At 35.3% G+C, this 26,789-nt stretch overlaps 1 protein-coding gene across 5 annotated transcripts in view; it reads left to right on the forward strand.

The window, feature by feature from the left end:
• The window catches only part of LOC121726749 (synaptotagmin-7), a 393,458-nt gene that overhangs the window by 296,342 nt on the left and 70,327 nt on the right, over positions 1–26,789 (forward strand). The window contains exon 1 of one of the 5 annotated variants that reach the window (XM_042114227.1): positions 7,360–7,487. The exons of the other annotated variants lie outside the window; for them this stretch is intronic. Coding sequence (XP_041970161.1) covers positions 7,360–7,487 — 128 coding nt within the window. Of the gene's footprint in view, positions 1–7,359; positions 7,488–26,789 lie in introns of those variants that run through there. 5 annotated transcript variants of the gene reach the window in all.

Below are 26,789 nucleotides of genomic sequence, written 5' to 3' on the forward strand. Positions count from 1 at the left end.
CTAAGTTAAAGTATATAATAAACCAAAACGTCGCATGTGGTATCTCGTGAATTATTATATCCTTATCTATTTTCTGAAGATTTTTATTTCAGTTAAAGTTATAAGATACACAGAGTTTTTATTGCTTAAAAGCAAATGAAATAAATAAACGACATAATAAATGCTCAAAACTAGCAGGTAGCGGAAAAAAGGTAGTAAAAATTCTACCTAAGTCATGAGCTGCCCTGGTACTAATGAGAGCTCTATGGCGGTCACTTATTTGCCATCCATGGCTCGACCATTGTAAGCGAAATAGTCATTTCGCTTACAATGGTTTCTTGGAACACAAATACAAACAACTTAGAAAGTTCCGGCAGAATTAAGGTACAAGTTGGAACCGAGCGACCACGTGACAACTGTAGAGGACGTGTCGTCGCGACACTACTGGTTTCTATGTATTTCTATAAAACACCCTCCGCAGCTAGCGACACGAAGCTAGCGACATTTATTCATAGAAATACATAGTATCAAGTAGTGTCGCGACGACACGTCGTCTGCTGCCGCTTCATGTAGCCGGCTTCAATCGAAAAGATCGTGGGATGTTACTTCCTCTCCTTCCGGCTTCCACGCCGGCTTCTCTTCGTCTTGTGAATTTCAATCAGGTGACATGTCCTTACATGAGTTTAATACGGTTTACCCATAAAAAAAAATGCACAACCAAACTAAAAGACTTGCATATTTAATATTTGTAATATCCATACAAATAGTAACATTAATATTTGTAATATCCATACTTTCATCCATATCCATACTAATATTATAAATGCGAAAGTGTGTCTGTCTATCTGTCTGTCCGTCTGTCTGTCTCTTACCTCTTCACGTTCAAACCGCTTAACCGATTTTGCTGAAATTTGGTATGGAGAATGGAGATACTTTGAGTCCCGGGAAAGGACATTTTTTTTTAAGAAGGCAGGTCGCTGTAGCCCTGACGTCACTGCGACCCATGAGGATCTATTGTGACTCCTTCGCACTAGAGTATCATCCCCAACCCAATACTGCTCATATAGGACATAGGATACTTTTTGTCCCGGAAAAATGTACGGTTCCCGCGCGATAAACGAGTTTCGGCGCAACGGAGTTGCGGGCGTCATCTATTATAATAGTAATATCTAAAATTGATACGTATCAGTTTTAGTTATTATTACGCTGCACTCAGAGACGAACATCAATATAATAATTCAATGGGCATTGTCCAAAAAAAATCCCAATAGGGTATTTTAAGAATATAAATTAAATAATTTTGAAATTCATTGGCTAGTTTTTTCTCAATACATTTTTAAAGTTTCGCTCTGACGTCATCATCGGCGGCCGATTGACCTCTGCAGTATGTTTTAAATTTCCTTTCAATCTTATTTATAAGGGCTGGTTCGTCAAATGCAAGTTCTCATTATGTGAAAGCTGATACGAGAAGCTTACCAAAAGTTCGAAACATAATGTTGGTCGAATTTATTGCTAATTTAACGCCATTGAAGGTCAAACAAAGGTTAAACATATTTGTTCAAAAATATAAGTAACCAATGGGTATTTTTTTCGTTTATATACAGAAAAACGATCACTGACCTTATTCCTCGAAATGTTTTTGGAATGAGCAAAATTAAAAAAAAATGGACAATCCCTAGTTAACTAAAATTTTCGAATAACATACGGATACGTGGAATTATGTCAAAATTTTCATTTAATTACATTATTTACACCCAAGTAATTAATTTTCATCTCTGAATGCGGCAGTTAGTATCTGAAATATGTTAGTAACAGTTTCGCATTTTAAGCAAACGTCACACAAAACTTACATCATACGTTGTAACTCTATTGTATGTATAAATTACACGAGTAAATGCGAAGTATTTACTCAATTAATTGCAAAGGGTTACCGCACAAAGTTTATCCTTGTCTTGACAAACATCGTAATACACAAATTATTATTTTATTACTATATATTATGTGTCTGTAAATAGTGCGCGTAAAAAAGTCACGAAACTGTACATTCTGCCGTTATGAAACGAAATAAGTTTCCCATGGCTTACGCTCTGAATCTCTCTGATTTTATAAAAACTGTATGTAGCTTAGAATCACTAAATAGTCCAAAAAAAAAAACAAAATAATATATGACTACTTTATATTATAAGTAAAGATTACTTTTTTAATACATAAGTCATTACAGTAGACTTTAGCTACAACACGGCTTAGCCTAAAAATTAAAAAGAAGCCTTAAAGGTTTATTATATTTAGAACATAATATAATAATTCAGCAAACGAGCGTTTAAAAGGCGATGTTTGAAACTTTTCTTGCACAATTTAAGCTTTATTCTTTATTGTGTTCTTTATTAAACTCTCCTTTTGTTCTCGCAAAACAAATATTAATTTCTTTGTACCAATTAAATGCTAATAAAAGTGAAATGTTCACTAGCGTTTTGAAGAGGACGTAGACTGTATTTACAGACTTCATTAGTAAAAAAAGTTGTTAAATATTCTGATTATAAGATTATGAGCTTAAGAAATCCACCGCTATTTTTTAGCGAGAACAACATAAAATCTATTCACTTATCATTTATCAATCCTGAAACTGCTACTCTATTCACTGGTTTCTGGTGTTAAACCTCAGAATTTGAGATAATATCCTTATAATAACTTGAAAGAGAGCTAGGCAAAATCATATTATATAATTCTACCACGAATATGAATTCGTTCATCATAGTTATGGTAGAATTATTATTAAACCTTGAAGTTGAGTAAATCGACTTACGTAACTCGGCATTTTTGTGTTTTCATATTTCGAGATAAACAGCAATTTACTATTCTGAGAATCAAACTGCACAACATAAGCCGTGCTTTGCCAGCCCTCGTGTCTCATTTTTAGGGTCCCGTACCCAAATGTCAAAAAACGGAACCCTTATAGATTCCTCATGTCTGTCTGTCTGTCCGTCCGTATTCACAGCCACTTTTCTCCGAAACTATAAGAGCTATACCATTGAAACTCGGTAAGTAGATGTAGTCTGTGACCCGCATTAAGATTTTGATACAAAAATGGAAAAAATATTAAAAATTTTAGGGGTCCCCATAGGTACAACTAAAACAAAAAAAAATTTTCATCAAACCTATGCGTGTGGGGTATCTATGGATAGGTCTTCAAAAATCATAATATTGAGGTTTCTAATATCATTTTTTTCTAACCTGAATATTTTGCGAGACAGACTCTTCCAAAGTGGTAAAATGTGTGGGGACACATTTTACCACTTTGGAAGAAACCCCCTCTAACTTCTAAAGTAAGGGCATGATAATTCTAACAAAAATATAATATTATGATGTACATTACTATAAAAACTACCAACGAAAATTGGTTTGAACGAGATCTAGAGAGTAGTTTTTTTTTTACGTCATAAATGGTAAACATTAAGTAAACCTTATTGCTGCTGCGGAACCCTCCATGGGCGAGTCCAACTCGCACTTGGCCAGTTTTTTCAGAATTGTATTCTTCCTTATTTGATGTTCATTCTACGGATATTACGTAATAGTGTACGTGAAATCCTCTACGTGCTCAACAGTTTGCTGCTTTAATATATTTTACTGTTACTCTTAGACTTTATAAATGACCAAAATAGAACTGAAATATAACATTATACATAACTTTCCAGGAATTATTTTTCAAGTGAAAACTTATTTAGCGGCGTTGGTTTTACCTATCCCATAAAATGTAGTTTTCGGGGTGATTCAAAAATGTTAAACTCGCGTCAAAACACTTGACGGTTGAAAACCCGTAAGACAAAAAAGGATTTAGACCGCCGACACGGCGAAGTAACTAGGATCTGATGGCTTTGGATGGTAGATTTTCAAAAAATATCCTTGATCATTGGATAATTTTTTATATATTTGCTTGTTTCACTCACAGAATTAGCCACTATAAGAAAAAAGGATCAAAATGTTTAATTCCAATTACCCGGGTTAGCTACAGTAGGGTGGAGCGATAATGTATGAAGAAATTTTTTTTTAATTTTTTTTAATGGCATAGCAATAGAAAGTTGCTCTTTAATGAGTAAATTCTGCATACAAAATATAGTTTACTTGTCTTGATGTTATGAGGTGCCCCAACCCAATTGAAAATTCGAAAAATACGATTTTTTTTTAAAACATTGGTTTAGTTTTGACAAATAGTATTTTTCTATATTTACTGTTCCTTGTTAAAAAAACTACATTGTAATACGTTAAATAAAAGCCTGATGCCTTAGCCAAGACCTTTTCTTTATCGCTTTTCTATAGAATCGCCGATCAAAATGTATGGAATTGACCTAAAAATTCGCGAATATGACGTTGACGTTCGACTCGTCTAATGTCAATTCTATACATTTTGATCGACGATTCTATAAAGAATCGATAAAAAAAAGGTCTTGACTACAGGCTCTGGTTAGTAGTATCAATGTTTTTATCGAGAAAATTTAAATATTTATGATATATTATCAAGGAATGATAAAAAAAAGGAGATTATTTGGTATTAAATTGTTTTTTTATTTCACAATTAGGCATTTCAAACAAAAAAATGCTTGAATAGTTTGTTAATTACTTCTTTCATAAAACGAATAACATCTCCTTTGAAAATAATATATTCACAACTGTACCATCACAGCCACCTTTTCTGCAATCAAAATAAATTCTGCGTATACTTTTACATTTGCGATCTGCATCGTGTGTCCTGATCTGTTTTTCATAATTTCTCATCGCATTTTTAACGATCAGTGACAGCACTAGAATCCTTTGATATAATAGTACCAACAATCAACATCTTTTAACACAGATAAAGAAGCAGATAAAGCTATAATAGCAGCTGCTCTGTCAGAGACTTAGGTGCGATCGCATACGAGAGCTAATGATGGAAAATTGAATCTCTTTTTCTTGGGTGGCTGAGCAGCTACTTATTTTGGCGATTGATTAGCTTGTAGAAGCTACAAGAAGAAGCTACAATCGCTGGAACTCGTTCTTTCGGTTGTTAAGTCATTATGCAAAGAACGAGAACAAGACGGTTAGGAATTAGGATCCATTATCTCTTTGTTCGAAGTCATTCTTTGTCTTCTATTTTTATTTTCTTCATATTTTTTAGTCGTGTTTAAATCTACACGGCCTATCATCATTTTTCTTGCAGTTCTTTAATCAAGTAAATAATATACTTACTTCTTTTTTTGGGAAGCGCGCTTTTCGCCAGATATGTAAAATTTCCGTGGCCAGTCTTTGGGATACATCATGAACTGTCGGCTCTTTTGTTGTTTTGTCCAGCTTTGATTCATATTAATTAATAATTATGTAATTTTTATAACAGAAATATGAGTTGGTAGTTGAGAAACTGGTAACTTCTTCGATAAACCAAAAACGGGATAACATGTCTCTTTTCGTGTTTTGACGACATAATATTATGACTGTAATAAAGAGAAATACTAGGTATAGAGTATATCGAAAATAGTATTTTATCAACAATAAGTGAACAGGAATTTAAAAAATATTACTTGCAGGAGTTTATTTTCTTGTGGGTAGTGCTTAAAATCACTGTTTCTCACAAGCAGAATTACAATAATAACCGCATTTTATGGCATTCAGACAACGACTGAAAAGTGCAATGAAATCACCTCTCCTGCCTCAATCTCCCCATCTATTTGAGCAATATTCAAGATTAAACAGTTACGAACGTAACGGAATACACAGAATATAATTCCCCGTCGTAGACCCCCGTCGAGTCTCACGTGGAGCATTGACCACCTGGACGACTTTGAGAAAACTAAAGTTGTTACATACCGATACAGGTACATATTACACGTATAATGTATGTAGTCGTACTGCGATACGGAGTCGAGCTGCACGAGGCGGGCAGACGATGTAATTAATGCAGGGGCACGTGTGATGCACTCCCAGAGCAAATATACGGATTTAATTTTGTAAATTGTAGTTTTACGATTAACATTTTTAATGTTCTGCCATTGAAATACTATACAATGTAGGACGATAACCCTTAAACATTTGACCGCTCAAAATATAGCTCCAGGCACAAACACGTAGCAAACCGCCGTACTCAGAGACATTTAATTACGATTAACCTTCAATTTAATGAAAAGTTGGACAGATAATGTATGGAGCTTATGTCAAAATTTTGCATTAATTACAATTAAGTAATTAATTAAGTAATACAACAAAAATTATATGACAACAAACTGAAAGCCTTGGTGTGCATTTTGTGGATCCATTATTTTGACTCGGTCACTCTTCCATAGTATTTATTATTCGTATTGTTCTTTATTTAAAACCTTGTCGATTTAAAAACCTAAACAGATTACACATGGTATCAATCTCACATAGAAGGAAGGAACATCATTTCGATAGTAATTAGGAGTTTAGTATTCTAAGCACCTGTGCTCTATCCTTATACAAAATATTTATGCATAATTTTGCAAAACGAATACTGTCATTATAGTATTCTTTTATCTAAATTGTTAAACAATCTTCAGACAAACAATGAGAACTGTCTTCTAAGATAACCACGTAACTTTTCAATATCACAATATTGATAACAAAAAAGACAAAACCAACTGTGGATTCTTATATATACAATTTATCCGCGTATCTACGCGGCCAATTCACTTTGACCCGTCTTGATGGGGAATCTCTGTCTAAAGTGTTGGGCGGAAGCGGGCTCCCGAGCTCAAGCTGAGCCGGTCGCAGGGACAATTTTATTGGGAGCATGCGCTATTCAAGCCTTCAGCCAGTCTGCGAATACCGGTCGCCTGTAATGTACGCATCACTATAAAATTAAACGTGCCATTTGTTCGATAAAATTTGAATTTGAAATTCTGGAATAAGGGTCATCTTTTATTCAAAAATATTTTTTTTTCTAGTGTAAAAAAATCCGTGATAACTTTTTTTAGTAGGTCAGTAAACCTGTTGCCGGCGTACTACAGCGTACTGCGTAGGTGGAGAACGTAGACACGCTCGCCTTTGCCAGACAATATAAATAATCCTTTTTGTCTAGCAATATATATTTTAGTAGGTCAGCAGTATTATTAAAAAATTTTAGACTAAGACTTTATGGCCTTTATTAAAGATGTACACAATAGTCTTCATATTTTGGGCTTTTATTAATGATATTAAATACGCCATGAAATATTTTATTTGAATTTTATCGAGCAAAGCATTCTTGCCACTCAGCTTATAATTAGGAGTGTTTTGTATGATCCGCGTGGAGAAAATTTGAATTTAGAAAAGAACTGCACGAGAGACGGATTTTTTTTTCGAGAGGGTCGCGTACAGTATTTTTTTTTGTGCCAGTGCCATGTGAATTTTTTTTAAATGTCCGAGGGCCCGTCAAGACTACCACCATTGCCGTCGCTGTCAAAATGCAAAACGCACGAAATGTGGGCGGCTATGACTAGATCGATTGAAATCCTAGTTGCATTCTTCGAGTACTATGCACAGAGGTATGTCTCAAGCCTTTATATTACTCATAAGTTCAAAACATTCAATGTAGTCTAAGAAAATTAGTTTCAAAATCGTCGATCAGACCAAATAATTCATGTACTTTTGAAAGTTGGTACAGTTATTCCTAAAGGTGTCCAGATGAATATACTACAGTACAGTAAAAGGAGTAGTACAGTAAAAATGTTTGGACGTAACTTATAGGAAATTTAATGTAGATAATGAACGTAGAAGTCACTAAAGAGATATTATAAATAATTTTCGAGTGACAAGCAGAAACCTTGAAAAAGAGATCTTTCGCCCCCTCTCCCACCTCCCTCGGGGACTTTTAATATATTCATCTGGACACCTTTAGGAACAACTATACCAACTTTCAAAACTCCATGAATTATTTGGTCTGAATTCCTTAATTTTCTCTGCCTAATATAATATATATTATAACAGCTCAAAAAGCTCAGAACAATAAAAGTTTTATAAACACATAGGCAAAAAGAATGATTTGTGTTATAATCCATTCATACCCTGTCAGAGGTATAAAAACTCTGAACCGACCCTATTATAGTCATAATTTAATGTCAGGGAAAAGTCGTAATAGTCACGCCATACCTGCTTTACTAAATTAACTAATTCCTTTGTTTAGAAAAGCCGCACGAAAAGTTAACCTAATTTTAAAAATACTAGAAATATTGTAGTATTTTTAGGTTTACCAGCCTGCCTAGCATGCGCCAACGAGATATCTCACTCTACATGTTTTCTCAATGTTTGATAGTTTGTTTATTCATCTCTATTGACCCTAGCATGACAAACATTTTTTCTCGCGTAAATATATCATCGAAATAATATATTTTTTATAGAGTTTTGTCGAGATAATGTCGAGATTTTGACATTATGAGATGAGTAGTTTTTAATTATCTCGAGAGTGAGATATCTCGTTGGCGTATGCTAGGCAGGCTGGACTTCCACTCATATTATAGTGCCAGAAGACTTGGAATGACCAACTTAGAAAACTTTATTATCCATAATATACAGGGTGTAACAAAACTAAGTGATAATACTTTAGGGTGTATACGTGTTCCTTGTAGAGAGTTCGCTGTGAAAGTAGCAGCGCTGAAAGACCAAAAATGTTTTTCACTTTCGTATGGGAAAACTCGTGACGCTCCGGCCCTTGCCCATACAAAAGTGAAAAAAAATTTCGTCTTTCAAAGCTGCTACTTTCACAGTGAACTCTCTACTAGGAACATGTACACACCCTAAAGTACTATCACTTATTTTTGTTACACTCTGTATACAATCCATAATTTTAAAGACTCGTAGCGAGTCAGTCATACTATGACTACTTAAAATAATGAGTTGCAATACCATGTTATATTGTACCTCTATATCTCTTTACTCACTTACGATTAATCTTATGCCTTTGGCAGTTGTGCGCAAAAACCTTTTTTGGTACCACTGACAGTGTGAACGACTGATTTTGTGATATCATAATATATTCTACTTTTAAAAAAGATACCTAATTTATATAGCTGTTTAAAATATAACAATAAAAATTTAACATCATCAAAAAGCAGAACACCGTTATCTACTTAAGTGATAATTGCTTGCATTATGAATTATGAAAGCAGACCAGCCGTATAAAGGGAACTGGGAAATCTCCCTTTATTCTAAAACAACAAAGGTAGTCTATAACGAACCTTTAATATATTACCCTGAAAGGTAAAGCCCATCAGAAATGGTCTGGTTTTATAAAGTGAAATTTAATTTACGTATAGATATAACTTAAGGGATGCCTTTGTCCAGTGGAACACGATATACTAGTAAAATACGGCAAAAATTGAAAATTATAAATGCATGACGTCACTTTTAATTAAAATAACTTTACAATATCAGCCTTTATCAATTAGTTAATAAAGCCTGATTAATTATTGCGTAATTTTAATTGAAATTTGTTACACAGAAAGTTTGCTGCGAGCAATGAATAATGTCCAAACATCAGAGTATCTGACGACGAAGTTGCTAATTTAATTCCCTGATAAGCCCACGATAGGACTCTGTAGTACAACTGTTACAAATTACTCGCATAATAGAACGTTCTACGCTGAAATATTTTGATTTTCATAAAATTTTGATCCCAAAATTATATTAACATACATATACCTACATCCGATTATTTATAAATTGATAAACGCTGAGAATGTAGACTTTGAAGATACACAGTGCTTATCCCTTCCTTTCTAGCAACTTTTTGTTGTACCAGGCAAGGGTAAAGTATCTAATATGTCAGAAAAGTACCTTAACGTTAAATGTACATAATTTATTAGTAAAGGAGCATTATTAATAAAGATAATCATCATCATCATCATAATATTAATACGCGAACGAAAAACTTTGTAACCCTTTTTACGAAAAATGGGGATACGTAGGTGCATGAAATTTGCCACAGTTATAGTTTATATGGTGAAGGAGTGTATCGAACTAATATTATTTTGAAATTATGCTTTTATCATACATTTTTTTTAACAAATAAAACATTACACACACTACAACACACCTACATGAGAAATGACAGATTTTTGAGTGATTCCTGGGTCTTGAATGTGTATTAAATACAGTTTGTTAGTGTAAACACCGTTATCCTTGAAACCATCAAGTGAACCCGTCAAAATGAACAACTTTTTCTATGACAACAATGCCGGAAACACAAAAAAATCCGTCTTCATATCCATACGAATTGCCGATCCGGGCAATTTGTATCCAGGGTATGAAGACGTTTTTTTTGAGTTTCCAGCATTATTGTTCTCAGGCTCATATTTTGACGGTTTCAAGGATAACGGTGTTTACAATAACACAGTGTATATAATATGTATGAAATAATAAAAATCTTAAATATATTATGTAAAATATAAAAGTATTTAATATATTTCCGTTGCCTGGTACCCGTAACACAAGTCCTACAGGTACTTAGCACGGGGCCAGACTGACGTGGTGAGAGACCATAGATATTATATTATTATCTATATATTATTACGTGAGCCAAAAACTGTGTATCCCTTTTGACGAAAAATGAAATTTTGCACAGTTATAGTTTATATAGTGAAGTAGTGCATCGAGCTTATATTATTTTGAAATTATGATTTTATCATACATTTTTTAACAAATAAAATATTACACACACTACAACACACACACTAGGAAAAATGACAGATTTTTGAGTGACAACCCTATACATACGAATCATACTCTTTTATTTATGATTGAAGTCTGTTGACAACAAGGTGAAAAATTGAAAATGGATTACAGTTTTTTTTTATTGAATCTTAGATACTATTAGACAATGCTTACACGGCCAGTCTGAGATCAGCTGAGTCCCAGAGACAAGAGTTGAAAAGAATATGATAAAGTCAATATTTTTTTACAAAATATAGGTAGTAGTCCTTTGTCGTTGAAACTAAGGTCGAATTTCGACCATTGGGCGATCTCTAGTAATATATTATTTAGCAAAACAGCAATAGTATCGGAATTATTTACTATCAACTTTTTACAGTTGGATAGTATAAGTTTATATTTTAGGTTTAACTTACTACAAGAAGCGATTCTTAGAGGACGCACAAGCCTTTTCTTTTCTGGAAATATTCGACCGGCCTCCAAAATGCGTGAAAGCTACTTTGTGTTTTCCTGTCATAGTAAAATGGCTAGTAGATGCTTACTAGAGGGATTGTGCCTTGATATAGTCGCACATATCGACCGGACCGGACCGGACCGGATCAAGAAATGGTCTAGCCCAGGTGTTCCCAGAGTGTGCGCCGCGGCGCCCTGGTGCGCCGTGGAAAGGCAAGAGGGGCGCCGTGAGTCGATCCTCTATCATTATCCGAAACCATAAATGTTATAAAATAAATTATAATTATGAAAAAAAAGTATATGAATTAATATTTGGTCATTATTATTTACCAATTACCATTTTTTTTGTTGAAGAGGGGAAATACGTTACGTATCCCCCACCCCCTCGGGGGAAGGGGTGGGGGTATGTGGGACTCCCACTCGAGGTTTACCCACTAAAACCCCCCCATGCCCTCCTTCCAGCACCATTCCAGTGGGACACGGGAACTCTACAAACTCCGCGTCCTCACTGCGCTAGCCGCGTCCGGCACATCTCACCTGCTTAACCTAACTATAATAATCAATTAAGAGGAGTCCACACCGCCCTTTTTCCCATACAAACGTTGTCCCCTGTTTCCTCCCTGGATAATGCTAGTAGAGTTATAATTTTTTTCCTGAATATCTAAGGCCACTAATGTCCCTATGTTTTCTTTTTTTTCATAATTTAATTATTGAAAAAGATATGAACGTTCAAAAACCCAAAAAAATTGCCAGATTTTTCGCTGTGTTCAAACGTCCAGAAAACAGATTTGGCTAGATTATACAAAAAAGCAAAACTGTGTTCCTATGAACACAGCTCAAGCCTTTTTTTAATCTTTAATGAAAAAAGTACTTAAATCGGTTAAGTTTTGGAGAAGAAAACAGGGGACAACGAATCGTTGATTTTCTGGATTTTCTGCAGTTGTCTCTATCGCGTTCTGCGGTATAGGCTTGAGGTAAGGGAGACAGCTATAGATATTTCACGTACTTTTTTTTCATTTCTCTTGCCCCTGGTGTTATCCTCTTAAGGTGTTTATTTATGTATCTTTTTGATAAAATATTGTAACGTATAACTGCGCCGCAGGCTAAAAATATTGTAACGTATAACTGCGCCGCAGGCTAAAAACGATTGGGAACCCCTGGTCTAACCTCAATGGGCGATCCACATATTTTTATCCTTTAATCAGCCCAAATGCGAGCAATTGTTATCTTTGTTCCTAAAACTAAACTCATGTCACGTTTGCAGGTGAAGGGACAAGGGCTATTTATCCTCATAATTCAGAATTGAGGTATTGTGAAAGTTTCCAACAATCGCTAGGTGGGCCGTATCAATAATTTATGATGAAAAAGGTTGATTTATGAATTATGGAGCTCAGGCATGTGACGTTTTGAATAAACGACGTTTGACGATCACACGAATATAAAATATTTATCATATTTTGCCAGATGGGCTCCTTTTATATCTGTCGGCTTTATCTGTAGATTATCACAATATGTTATTTTACCGATATATTTTGTCGATATTAACAGGAATGTAAGGATTATAACCGACTGTAAGGATGTAAGGATTACGCCCGCAATATAATAGTAGTATGAATGTTTAAGTTATATTTAATTTAATAAAAATTTTATGAAGAAGATCAATTATTATTTACAACACATAGACTTCGTAACAGAGCTGGTAGAGTAGATCACGACAAAAATAAACTTTTCATTTCGACAAAGTAGACGGTTCCCGTAGGATATAGATTCAAATTTCAAATTCAAATTCTTTATTAAACATACAATAATATTAAGCTAGGTGTAAATATTAATAATATTTACACGTGGGAGAGCCATGCTTCGGCACGAATGGGCCGGCTCGACCGGATAAATACCACGTTCTCACAGAAAACCGGCGTGAAACAGCGCTTGCGCTGTGTTTCGCCGAGTGAGTGAGTTTACCGGAGGCCCAATCCCCTACCCTGTTCCCTTTCCTACCCTCCCCTATTCCCTTCCCTTCCCTACCCTCCCCTATTACCCTATTCCCTCTGAAAAGGCCAGCAACGCACATGCAGCTCTTCTGATGCTGCGAGTGTCCATGGGCGACGGAAGTTGCTTTCCATCAGGTGACCCGTTTGCTCGTTTGCCCCCTTATTTCATATAAAAAAAAAAAAGGTAGCGTACATCACGTCGTCTAATCCCATGCTAAGTAAAACTTGTGTTATGGCAATCAGACAACGGATGCACGCCGAATAATTTTATCCTAATATATTAAGTTATTTACACATTCACACACACAATCATACTACACTTTATCACGTAAAGTCTCTTGAACGGCGACGTGATGCGCGCTTCGTTCGGGAGCCTCCCCCGGAACCTCCGCTAAACTAAACAGGCAGGCCTGAACTCCTCCACCTCGAAGATAGATAAAACTTGAGTCAGCACTCTCACCACAAAGGAACTGAAATTCACTTTGTGGCGAGAGTGCAGACGCTCCACCCTTCAGGTGTAGCTGGTCTTCTCGCGGATGTAGTTTACGACGTCTTCGACCGTCATGGATATAATAAAATTATTTTTAACAATTAGTTAAAAATAATTTTATTATATTTTAATGAAATTAGTACTCGTAACTACAACAAAATCCTATAACCTGCTGAATATTATACAGTGTGTAACAAAAACTAGTGATAATACTTTATGGTGTGTACATGTTCCTTGTAGAGAGTTCACTGTGAAAGTAGCAGCTCTGAAAGACGAAAATTTTTTTTCACTTTTGTATGGGCAAGGGCCCGAACGTCACGAGTTTCCCCATACAAAAGTGAAAAAAGATTAGGTCTTTCAGTGCTGCTACTTTCACAGTGAACTTTCTACAAGGAACACGTACACACCCTAAAGTATTATCACTTGTTTTTGTTACACCCTGTATAGTAGGCAGTGTTGTTATAATATATTTTTCAAATTATCTTTACATTTTTAAGGGTTGGAGAAAATAATTTTGGTGTTGTTTGTAATTTGTGTAAGACAGGTATTTAGCCACCGTTATTTCCCTGGAGTTTCCAAATTTCCTGAAAACTTTCACAGCGTAAACAAAAGTATTTCTTTTGTAGCTACGAACCAAACATTTCCCAAATTCCATAATATAGAAAAGCATTAATTTTTACCCTAAATGTGGCGCCTTGCTCCCCAAAAAACATAACTCAAGTTCAATGAAAACCTGACACAAGACGTGTATTTAGTAGTATTTTCGTAAATACTATTTACGAAAATAGTTTTGATAAAATACAAAATCGAAGAGAAAAGTTTTTTATCCACGAACTGGTATTATCTTTCTTCAGTCAGTAAAGAAGTTTATCATGATCTAAGAAAATGAAGTAATTTGTAAATAAACATTATTTTCTCTTGTAAGCCTAAGGGTCTAAACACACTAGGCTGAATTACGCCGGCGTAATTTACGTGGCCGAAATTACGTTCAGCCGCTTACGTCTGATGCGACACACTATAAATAACGCGAAGAGTCGAAATTTCGCGGCGTAATTTCCGTTGCGGAACGCGCGCGTAAGTGAGTATTTAAAATTCTCAGATGTAATGTGTGCGTTAACGCTTTGGAGTTAAGATTGGATTTGCTATGTTCGGTTTTGATAATTCCGTCGTGTATAGTGTGTTGCTATACAAAACATTACCGCCGAATCGCTGCCGAGCTTTACGTTCGACTCGGCTCGACGGAAATTCGGCTCGCGACGGAGTTTCGGCAGACGGACGACGACGACGACGGAGTCTGTCGCGTTCCGTCCGTATTTTGTATGCGTTTGAAACGCGGCGTAAACGCGACTGAATTTACGTCGGCGTAATTCAGCCTAGTGTGTTTAGACACTTAGACTGGCCATAGACAGACTGCAAGTTGCAGTCGGGACCGACTGCTCTAGGTCGCGTTGTTGGCACCGACCACACACGAACTGCTCGAGCGGTCCGTGTATTGCGTTTATGAATTTAGTATGAAAACTGCAGATTGCAGTGCGGCGACCGCATTTTTCAGTCGGTGAAGACTGCAAGATGCGGTCCGTCTATGGCCGGCCTTATAATACAAAAAAATATTCTTTTTTACTCAAATTTAATACGGACCTACAGATTTTGGTCAGATTATACCACTAAATCACTACTAATTTTGTATATAAGCCGAACCATTTTCAAAGATCGAGCCACGAAAAACGAACATTAAATTTCATATCAATCTCTAAAACGCACAATCTAATATAAAAGCTTTATCTAAATAAGGTAATTTTTATTAGCATTTTCCCGCCAGACCTTTTGATAGTTCACTGCGCAGACAAAAGCGGCCGGGGCTGGACAGGGTACTTTATATAGAATAAAAATACAATGCATAACTGAAGCTCGAAAAATGTGAAATCTAATATATAAAATTCTCGTGTCACAGTGTTTGTGTGCGAACTCCTCCAAAACGGCTCAACCGATTTTAATGATATTTACAAAATAGGCCTGAGAATAGGTTTTTATCTACCTACTTTTATATTGATAATAGAAATATTTTTTACGGCAAAACAACGTTGCCGGGTCAGCTAGTTATTTCATAACAGATGACGCCCGCAACAGCTCCGTTGTGCCACAATTCGTCTATCGCACGGGAACCGTACATTTTTCCGGGTTGAAAATTATCCCAGAAAAATGTAGTAGTATGTCTTTTCCCGGAACTAAAAGTATCTCCATAAACAGATAGAGAGTTACAATTTCGCATAAATTATAATGCTGGTATGGCCTTTAGACAAAAGCTCAAAAATTTGAGCTTGAATTATTATAAAAGGGTTGATTAAATAAAATATTTTAATTACGTAAAGTAAAACTCGATCAACCCTCATAATAATATCAAATAAATTGATAAAATTAAGTAGCCAAATTGATTCTGAAGTTTATTTGATCTGTTTAATTCACTATCAAAGGGACAAGTTAAGTGGAAATTGACCCTTTTCTTTTACGAATAAAATCATTTGACCTTTTTTGACTGTTTCGTTAAAGTAAATTAATTTAATTTATTCAAATTCAAATATTAATCAGACAAGTAGGTAACTATTGCTTTTTACGCAAATCAAAAATAAGTGGTAACACTTTAGGGTTTTTTTCACTTGTATGGGGGGTATGGGGAAACTCGTGACGCTCGGGCCCTTGCCCATACAAAAGTGAAAAAAATATTGCTCTTTCAGCGCTGCTACTTTCACAGCGAACTCTCTACAAGGAACACGTACACACCCGGAATTATTATCACTTATTTTTGTTACACACTGTATAATTATTTTTTGATAATATAATAGTGCACTCGTGACTACAATGTTTGCTTTAAGTTTATTATGATAATCAAAAAGACGATTAATGTGTTGAAGTCGTTCCGTCCAGTGTAATTTTTTTAAGTATAACAACTTTTTAATACTTGCTACTTCCGGTTATTCAGTTTAAGCCAGTTTAATCCGGTTCAAACTATCTCGAACCGGTTCGATCCGCAGTTATCCGGTTAGAGGCTGGTAACCGATTACCCGGTCATCCGTCACCCCACGGCCCACGGGTCACGGCTAATGGAATATCAATATTTGCTACACCTAGACCCCACTCCCGATAATGGCTCATTTTCATTGGTCGTAAACTCGTTCGTTATACAGCATGCGGGCAGTCCCTGCAGCCGAGATAACGACCAATGAAAGTTACAAGTCGATACGTGTTCGTTACACCGCCTGCGGGGATTGCCCGCATGCTTTATACCGACCGTGATATCGACCAATGAAATTCATCGGTCGATATACAGCTTGCGGGACGCGAGTTGCCACGTTTCCGACAGTTCCCAATGGCTGCCATACTACTGCCTCGTGTTCATCGGTAAATTTTGTTTTCTTTAATTTCATTTAATGATTAGGTACTTAGGTTTAATTGAAATTACTACCAAAAGTATAATTATGTTTCGCAGCTGTGTTAAAATTGAAATACAAAATATACTTATTTTCTAGTGATAATGCGTATTATTTTACTACTTACTTTTAAATAATCTGCCAAGTGCCTGTGCTTCATAAATAGCGTCACATACTTGTAGTATAAAAGTGCTAATAGTAGGAGACACGCGAAATAAGTAAAACAAGCTTCTGTAAGAATCTCCAGTAGCTAATTAACGTAATGTGAGCGCAAGTTTTAATCTTGGAGATAATGCCTCACGAAATTGAGTGTCTTTATTCTGAAGTCGTGTTTCTATTTCATTTAATAAATCTTCAAATAAGTTATTAGATAATCTAAAAAAAATATCATGATCTTCTACTGTATCACACTCTAAATGCAATTGTAACTCCTTACATAATGTTTCTGAAGCGCCATGCCTGTTTGTATTTTTCAGTAAAGTTCGCACCCAAAATCTTTTTCTCTTCTCCTTCAGTGACGCCAATAGTTTCTTCTTCAATAAATCACAGACAATCAAAATTGCTCCGCGTAACACCCCGCATGCGGGCCCTATCGACTAATGAAAACGGTTCCCCGAATGCGGGCCCTGTGGCACGCGTTCCAGAAATCTCCCGCACCCCGCATGCGGGCCCTATCGACTAATGAAAACGGTTCCCCGAATGCGGGCCCTGTGGCATGCGTTTCAGAAATCTCCCGCACCCTGCATGCGGGCCCTATCGACCAATGAAAATGAGCCATAACACGGGAGTCACATCCTTCAAATCCTTCGCGGTCCTTTTATGCTAGTAAAGTGTATCAAAAGTTGAAAATTCATACCCGACCTGGTTATAGCTTATATTATGTAATCTTTAGCTTATTATTACAATAACTAGAGATCGCCCAATGGTCGAAATTCGACCTTACTTGCAACGACATTAGGACTGCTACCTATATTTTGTAAAAAATATTGACTTCATCCTACGAAACTTCATCATAGTTTTTTTCAATTCTTGTCTCTGGGACTCAGCAGATCTCAGACTGGCCGTTTAAGCATTGTCTAGGTAATGTCCATTTTCAATTTGTCAACTTGTTGTCAACAGACTTCAACCATAAATAAAAGAGTATAATTCGTATGTATAGGCTTGTCACTCAAAAATCTGCCATTTTTCCTAGTAGTAGTGTCGTAGTGTGTGTAACGTTTTATTTGTTAAAAATATATATGATAAAAGCATAATTTTAAAATAATATAAGCTCGATGCACTCCTTCGCCATATCTATACTAATCTATACTATCTATACTAATATTATAAAGAGGTAAACTTTGTTTGTTTGTTTGTTTGTTTAATTGTAATGAATAGGCTCAAAAACTACTAGACCGACTTTAAAAATTCTTTCACCATTCGAAAGCTATATTATTTACGAGTAACATAGGCTACTTTTTATTTTGGAGAATATAGGGTTCCGTAAGATATTACAGTTTTTCGAAAACAACCAGAAAATTTACTTATTTTGCGTACGCTGCCTAAACTGTAAAAGATAGAACTATACAATGTTCTAAGTAAATGTAGGTCTTATAAATATCTACAAAAATGTCCGCGACACAATATACCTATATATGTCAAGTGAGGCACAAAAACCATTTTTTTATTTAAAAATCTTGATTTTTTTTTTTGGACTACATTTAAACGCATTTATTTTACTCATGCCAATAATCCTTATCAAAATAAATATTTTCATCACTAAGTACAGTTTATGTAGATTATATTTGCTGTTTAAATGATTAAAATTGGACGTTTGGTTTAGAAGTTATGGCGAAATTAAAATATTGCGATTTACGCCCGTTTCGAAGTGGGCGCTACCAATGCCACAGAATAGATAATAGTACAAGTACCAATGCAGGGGTGCGCATTGTACACATTGAAAAGGTCTACAGAAAACTACGCGATGGTATATCATATTTTTTTTTATGAAATAAGGGGATAAACGAGCAAACGGGTCACCTGGTGGAAAGCAACTTCCGTCGCCCATGGACACTTGCAGCATCAGAAGAGCTGCAGGTGCGTTCCCGGCCTTTTAAGAGGGAATAGGGTAATAGGGGAGGGCAGGGATGGGAAGAGAAGGGAAGGGAATAGGGGAGGGTAGGGAAGGGAATAGGGTAGGGGATTGGGCCTCCGGTAAACTCACTCGGCGAAACACAGCGTAAGCGCTGTTTCACGCCAGTTTTCTGTGAGAATGTGGTATTTCTCCGGTCGAGCCGGCCAATTCGTGCCGAAGCATGGCTCTCCCACGTATAAGTATATCTCTTATGGATATATCCCACAATAACATATTTTTTTGTCATTTACTTTTAACTTCAAATAATGGCTAATTTTCGAAGCAATTTTAACCAATACGGCAATACCTAATCCTTATTCAATTAAATACTTTAAATACATTATTGATTATATCCCTTTACAGTATAATTATTACGATTTTAATTTTAAATGAATATTTTCGAAGACATTACAGATTAAAAAATTGCGGGACGTGAGTAGCTTTTGCGGCAGTACCGACCAATGCGGGCCACGGGTAGTAATTAATATAAATTATTTAAAATCAAACTACTGAATCGATTTTAATCATATTTTCAGTGACTTAGGCCATAATTTATTTTATACCCGTGCGAAGCCGGGGCGGGTCGCTAGTAAACTATAACTGTGCGAAATTTCATGCACCTACGTTTCCCCATTTTTCGTAAAAAGGGTTACAAAGTTTTTCTCTAACGTATTATTATATAGATACGCCAAGGAGAAAAAATATATTTTATTGAGCGTACGGAGGAAAACTTGCCACAGATACAGTGGGTGGAAAGATTGAAATGAGCAAATACTTCTTGAGTTAACACAATACATCTATATATTAATACGAGAGCAAAAAACTTTGGATCCCTTTTGACGAAAAATGAAAAACGTAGGTGATTGAAATTTTTCACAGTTATAGTTTATATTGTTAAGGAGTGCATCGAGCTAATATTATTTTGAAATTATGCTTTCATCATACATTTCTTTAACAAATAAAACATTACACACACTACAACACACACTAGGAGATTTTGATTGACAAGCCCATACACACGAATTGTACTCTTTTATTTATGGTTAAAGTCTGTTGTCAAATTGAAAAAAGATTAAGTTTTTTTATTGAATCTTAAAAATACTGTTATGCTGGCACTTCACATGGCTATATTATGTATTTGCGTATTTGATGTATTCGCCAAACAATCACCATGTGTAGACGTATGTTTGACAAAGTTTTGGCCTTATTTGACAAAATATATGACCAATACCAAATACACGTATCCGTACCTTTGTCAGTTTTTAAGAGTCAAATTATAGGCAAGTACACAAATAAACCGGTGCTGTCAACTTAACAATAGACAGTATATTTTAAAATTTCAGGTGATTTTCAGCAAATTTTTGAGCTTCAGCCATTTTCAGTGTTGTATCGTGAGTGGAAAACAGCGGAACACAAAATTTTGTATCCTTTTTGGAGATTAGTGGTCCAATATTTTGTAATAAATATTTGAAGTCTATAACTGACATCCGACATTGTATTGGTGAACACAAACCTGATTTAAAAATTCTGAATCGAATGTTTGTAAGTTTGCTATTTAACGGCCATGTGTTTGCGTATTCGTTAATAATGTTGCCAAATACAACAAATAGCCAATAGCAAATACAAATAGCCATGTGAAGTGCCAGCATTTTATTACACGGCCAGTCTGTCATCATTTGGCTTTATTAATCTGAGACTGTTGCAGGAATTATATCTAAAAATAATAAGGTCAATATTTTAACTAGTAGATTTTAACAATAGAATATCAATAGAAAACATAAAAGCGTTGAAATTTGAAACTATAATTTATTTTTTTATTTGAGGTCGAATTTCGACCATTGGGCGATCTCTAGTAATGTAAAAACGGAGTAATGTAAAAACGGAGTCCACTCCGGCAAAAAGTATAAGAACCAGTTGAAGGTTCAAAGTTAAAATTATATAAATTATAAAATAATTGTTATAGATAAATTTCGACCACCGTTGGATCGCTAGTTCATATTTATTACGTAAATAAAACAGCCAACTAGGCTTAGGTTTGTCCCAAAGGCCTAACCGTGAAAATAGAGAGATCATTATTATTTATTATAATCTTCATAAACTTCCTCTAAATTGGTACTTGGTGGTTGGTACTTCAGTGCTATTCATATATTATTTTCTTATCGAGTTTCTGCTTCTTTTGTTCTATGATATATCGTCGCTGTCGAACAGACCAATGTAATCATTATTTATTTCTTTTTATCAGACGGCGCTCTTAAAAGATTTATACATGCGATTAAGTAAAAGAAATGCTTCAATAACATTTTATTTAGTAGGAGTATTAGTCAATATTAGTTCAGGGTTTATACCGTTTATACCAGAGTGAAAATACATAATATTCAATAGATCGGCTTCATCGGGTCCGAAAAATGCTGAAGCACATACCAAAGTATACTTGTATTTAGGTACTGTTTTTACTCAGTATAAAATACATAGAAAGACATTATTGAAGCTAGGAGACCTAAATAAGCACTATAATTACAATGAAGTATCTTCCTATTTTCTTAAGAGTATTAAACACAACATTTCAAGTTATTTTTGCGCTATTAACTTGATTTTTAAACAGGGAAGTTTTTATACGGTCTACTTAAAATAAGTACGGTACGGCGTGTCGCTAGTGTAGTTTCAATCAAGCCAATGGTTTTATTTTAGCTTTGACTAAAATAAAACCATTGGTTTATTTTAGCTTTGACTAAAAAAAAACCATTAAACAATTTATACGTGGGAGAGCCATGCTTCGGCACGAATGGGCCGGCTTGACCGGAGAAATACCACGTTCTCACAGAAATCCGGCGTGAAACAGCGCTTGCGCTGTGTTTCGCCGAGTAAGTGAGTCTACCGGAGGCCCAATTCCCTTCCCTATCCTCCCCTTTTCCCTTCCCTTCCCATCCCTACCCTCCCCTATTACCCTATTCCCTCTTAAAAGGACGGCAACGCACCTGCAGCTCTTCTGATGCTGCGAGTGTCCATGGGCGACGGAAGTTGCTTTCCATCAGGTGACCCGTTTGCTCGTTTGCCCCCTTATTTCATTTAAAAAAAAAAAGACTAACTGAACACATACTATGTACTATGACAAAGACCATCTAGGTATAAACTTTTCTAAATATACTAAAATAAATCAAAACTTGCGAACAACATATCGTAGTACATTATGTAAGGAGGGTGTAATTAAATTGTTGACTAGTTTGCCTGTTAGTAACAAACTAAGTACTGTAACTAAAGCTGGCTTCTCCTGTTATCCGATAGATAGGTTACTCGATTACTTTAACGGTGCACATCGAAATAATCGAGTCCTGGACCCCGCAGTTAACTTAATATTCGATACACCTTGGCCTTATCTTTATTTTATGCGAAGTAAAATTGAGTTTCCAAGTTAGATAATGTTATTATTAACAGAACGTCGGGGCGTTTAAACACCGCCCGGGGATCCTCTATTTTAGATTGAAATATGGGTTAGTGAATTCGCACTTAGGGCTCTTAAACTTTGTATAAATTCAAAGTCTAATAGTCCGAGTTCCGTAGAATATTTTTTTTTATTACTATCAAGCTAATTTTTGTGAGCAGCTTCATTTTCATGAGACAAACAACAATTTTATTTGCGAAAAATCTTGAAAGTGGTAGCTTACAGTGATAGAGATTTAATACTTTAATTTGATGATTCTAAAATATGGATTGTTCTATTTGTAGGACAATGTTACTCTTAAATTATGTAACTATTAATCTACCAATATACAAAAAATCTGCTGGTTAGGGTTCCGTTTTAGGGTTCCGTAGTCGATAAAATTTTGTTGATTACAGCGTATTTATAGATTCTCTTTTAACATAATATTTCGAAGTAAAAACCTTAACAATGCTTTTATTATTTTTACAAACGTTCGAATGAAACAAATCTTATCGGATTTTTCGTCGAAATGTAAGACTGAGCTGTGATTGTTTCGAGATCGATGACTTCCTTTTTGTTCCCCAAACGAGCCAATCTGATTCCTTTGACAACAAATAATAAAGGAAATATTAAGGAAATATTAAAAGAAAACCTTTTCCTTACGGCTTGTGTTAGCCAAGTAGCAGGAGCCCTGTTATTCTTCACCTATTATTAGAACTCACATTTTTAGGGTTCGGTACCCAAAGGGTAAAAACGGGGGTCCCGGTTTTATTACTATGTCTGTCTGTCCGTCTGTACAATTTAAAATTATCTCAAAATATGTTCTGTTGATGGTTGGTGTTGGTGTCTATTCTTTAAAACAAAATATTATATGAAAAGAACAACCGTAGGTGAAGGAATTTCCTGACACAAATTCGCAAGGCTGTAAAAGGTACTCAGCCCCGGCCTCCATGACATTTAAATATCAAACATGAAATTAGCCCTTCCTAAATAGCAGTCATTGTAGATTAAAGATACGCTGAGATTACAGAAGAAACAAGACAATATTATATAGAAAGTCGACGAATTAGTAAACTTTTTTTTTAACATTGGTATCTTTAAAAAAGGTTTCCCTACTAAAGGAGCGTTCATTAAATTGAGTTATTTTTCTGATTAGAAACTACTCCTTTTCAATTTAAAATCAGATTAAAAAATATAACACATTATTTAGTGGCAGTGGTATAATAGACTTTAAATTTTTGTTTTAATTTATATCTGAAAGATTTTTTTTATGAAATAAGAGGGCAAACGAGCAAACGGGTCACCTGATGGAAAGCAACTTCCGTCGCCCATGGACACTCGCAGCATCAGAAGAGCTGCAAGTGCGTTGCCAGCCTTTTAAGAGGGAATAGGGTAAAAGAGGAGGGTAAGGAAGGGAAGAGAAGGGAATAAGGGAGGGTAGGGAAGGGAAGAGAATAGGGGAGGGTAGGCAAGGGAATAGGGTAGGGGATTGGGCCTCCGGTAAACTCACTCACTCGGCGAAACACAGCGCAAGCGCTGTTTCACGCCGGTTTTCTGTGAGTACGTGGTATTTCTCCGGTCGAGCCGGCCCATTCGTGCCGAAGCATGGCTCTCCCACGTATAAATTGATGTATGTGTACGTCTTAAGCCTTCATTTCGCCTATAAAGCTATTCAACTCAAAATAACACCGAGTTCTTGAAAGCTACGTAGCCTCATTACAGTAATGAGAGGAAACGTAGAGTAGAAGTGAGGTCCGTTTAAAATGGCGCTCGCATTTCAGATGGAGTCGCGTTACGCATTATTAAGTTATTCGTCAAAGGCCCTGCGAGTCCTCTAACGTTATTTCAAGCCCTTTTAAAAGCATTTGTTCCAGTACTAGGATAAGTTTTAACTATACAAGTAGAATTATATTCAAAGAAGAAGAAGAAAAAAAATGAATTTATTTGGCTTATACCAAATAAATTTATTTTCATAATAATATTATGTTATCATCTTACAAAACTAATCATAATAATAATAATTAATATTAAATAAGGTAACCTAATACCAAATTGATTCCTATTCGGCAATGTTGCGAACAGATCCGCAACGCTGATTTTCATGTACATATATAAGCGCGGGCTTTTGCCCGCGGCTTCGCTCGCGTTAAGAAGTATTATTATATACAAACTTTCATCCCCTATTTGAACCCCTTTGGGTTGGATTTTATCAAAATCCTTTCTTAGCGGATGCCTACGTCATAACATCTACCTGCACGCCAAATTTCAGCACGATCCGTCCAGTGGTTTGGGCTGTGCGTTGATAGATCACTATGTCAATCAGTCAGTCACCTTTGAGTTTTATATATATAGAAGATAGAAGAAGAAAAAGAAGATATTTGGTAGAATATACAGGCACTAAAGAAACAATAATATTGTAAAGTGGTAGCTATATTAATACTTCTAGCATATTTTACTTATGCTCCTAACCCTAAACTTTTTTTTTCTGAAAAAAAAGTCTGACGTTAAATTATAAAGGCCTTCCCATTTCTAACTGCAGTTTAATAATAGAGACGGCGAAGGCGTGATGATAATGAATTACAGATATCAGAAATTGGAGAGAATTCGACAGTGATACCAGACTAGTTACTTCGACTTGCAAATACTGCGAATAGTTTACCTGTGGGTAGACAGTGCACTAGATAGTGCAGAAACTTTAAGATAACAGTGATGTTTAGATAAAGTGCACTACGTTAAGCCAAGTTTTAATTTTATTTATTTGCTGGTTCTATATTGTATTTTACTTTATTTAAAAGCAAAATTAAGAAAATTATTATAACGGTTAATATTACTTACGTTATTTTTATTCTCACTAATATAAATGCGAAAGTGTTTGTGTCTATCTGTCTTTTACCTCCTCAAGCTTAAATAAGAATTTATTTAAATAAAATTTGGTAAAGTGATACTGTGAGAACCGGAAAAGTATATAGGAAGAGCTTTTGTACAAAAAAGTACGGTTTCCACGCGATAAACCTATGTCGACGCTACAAAAAACGATAATAATATTATTATTGTAAGGACAAAATAAGAATTAAGTTCAAAATAACATTTCGCTCCTACAGAAGACGTAAATACTTTTTTCCTTATCACATAAAAATATTGCACAAGGAAATTAAATTAAATAATTTTTGAAACTATTGAAGGAAAAATAAAATAATTTTTCCTTCAATAGTTTCCGATTTCTTCGGGTATGATTCTCCACCCTTTGCCATAACATCTAAAGAGATGTTATGGCAATACTGTACAATGAAAATACACCCTTAAGGCCCTGTATTCCCAGAAACGGACGATTTTCAAGATTTAAAAGTGACAGGAGGACTCGATTTAATTGATATGTATAAATCGTTTTGAAAATTAAAAAATTGATATGTATAAAAAAAAACGATCGTCGTCGTTTTTTTATACATCAATAAAATCGAGTCAGAAAAAACGAAACGCCCTAGATATATTCTTTGTCTTTAATTCAGTACAAAAATTATTTTTATGTCTCCTGTCATTTTTAAATATTGAAAATCGTCCGTTTCTGGGAATACAGGGCCTTAATAATTGAGGCAGTATAAGCGAAGTTACAGCGTATTGTAACTGTCACTGCCACGCTTCTAATTTCGCCGTCACAGACTTCGCACGTTATCGCCAATAAACTCTGCCCACAGTGTTTCGCTCTAATTATAAACTATTTCATTATATTATTAGCAAATTGAATTTGATTACCTGCCCAACTATTTGAATATTAAATATTAAATAGTCATTTCTCGAGGCCGACAGCGACTAAAGTAATTAGTAATTAATTATGTTATTTTGATTATGTATTTATTGTACCAGCCTGGAAACTAGATGAAATTTAATAATTTTATAATGATTGCATAGAGTACTCATAATATTATTACATATAATAACATAAATTTTAGTCACAAATGAAATAAAAACTTCACGGTTCTGCAATCTGCATAATGATGTCCGTCACCTGTCTCCGGTTTATGCAAAGTTTAAAATTGTTTAATATTATGTTAATAGGTAAAATTGAAACCGTGTTCATCAGGGTACTATGTTGGCACAACTAGTTGCCGCTATCAACAAAATTTAATATACCACCCGGGCTCTGTCGAGAGCTACTCACGGTGTCCGTTTGCTTGCGCTCTGTCTCTATATATTTCGTTGGCAGGGCACTGCAATCCCGTTGACATATTATTATAACCGTACTTATTCTTCATTC

This window comes from Aricia agestis, chromosome 5 (assembly GCF_905147365.1).
Source record: "Aricia agestis chromosome 5, ilAriAges1.1, whole genome shotgun sequence".
NCBI classification, from domain to species: domain Eukaryota; kingdom Metazoa; phylum Arthropoda; class Insecta; order Lepidoptera; family Lycaenidae; genus Aricia; species Aricia agestis.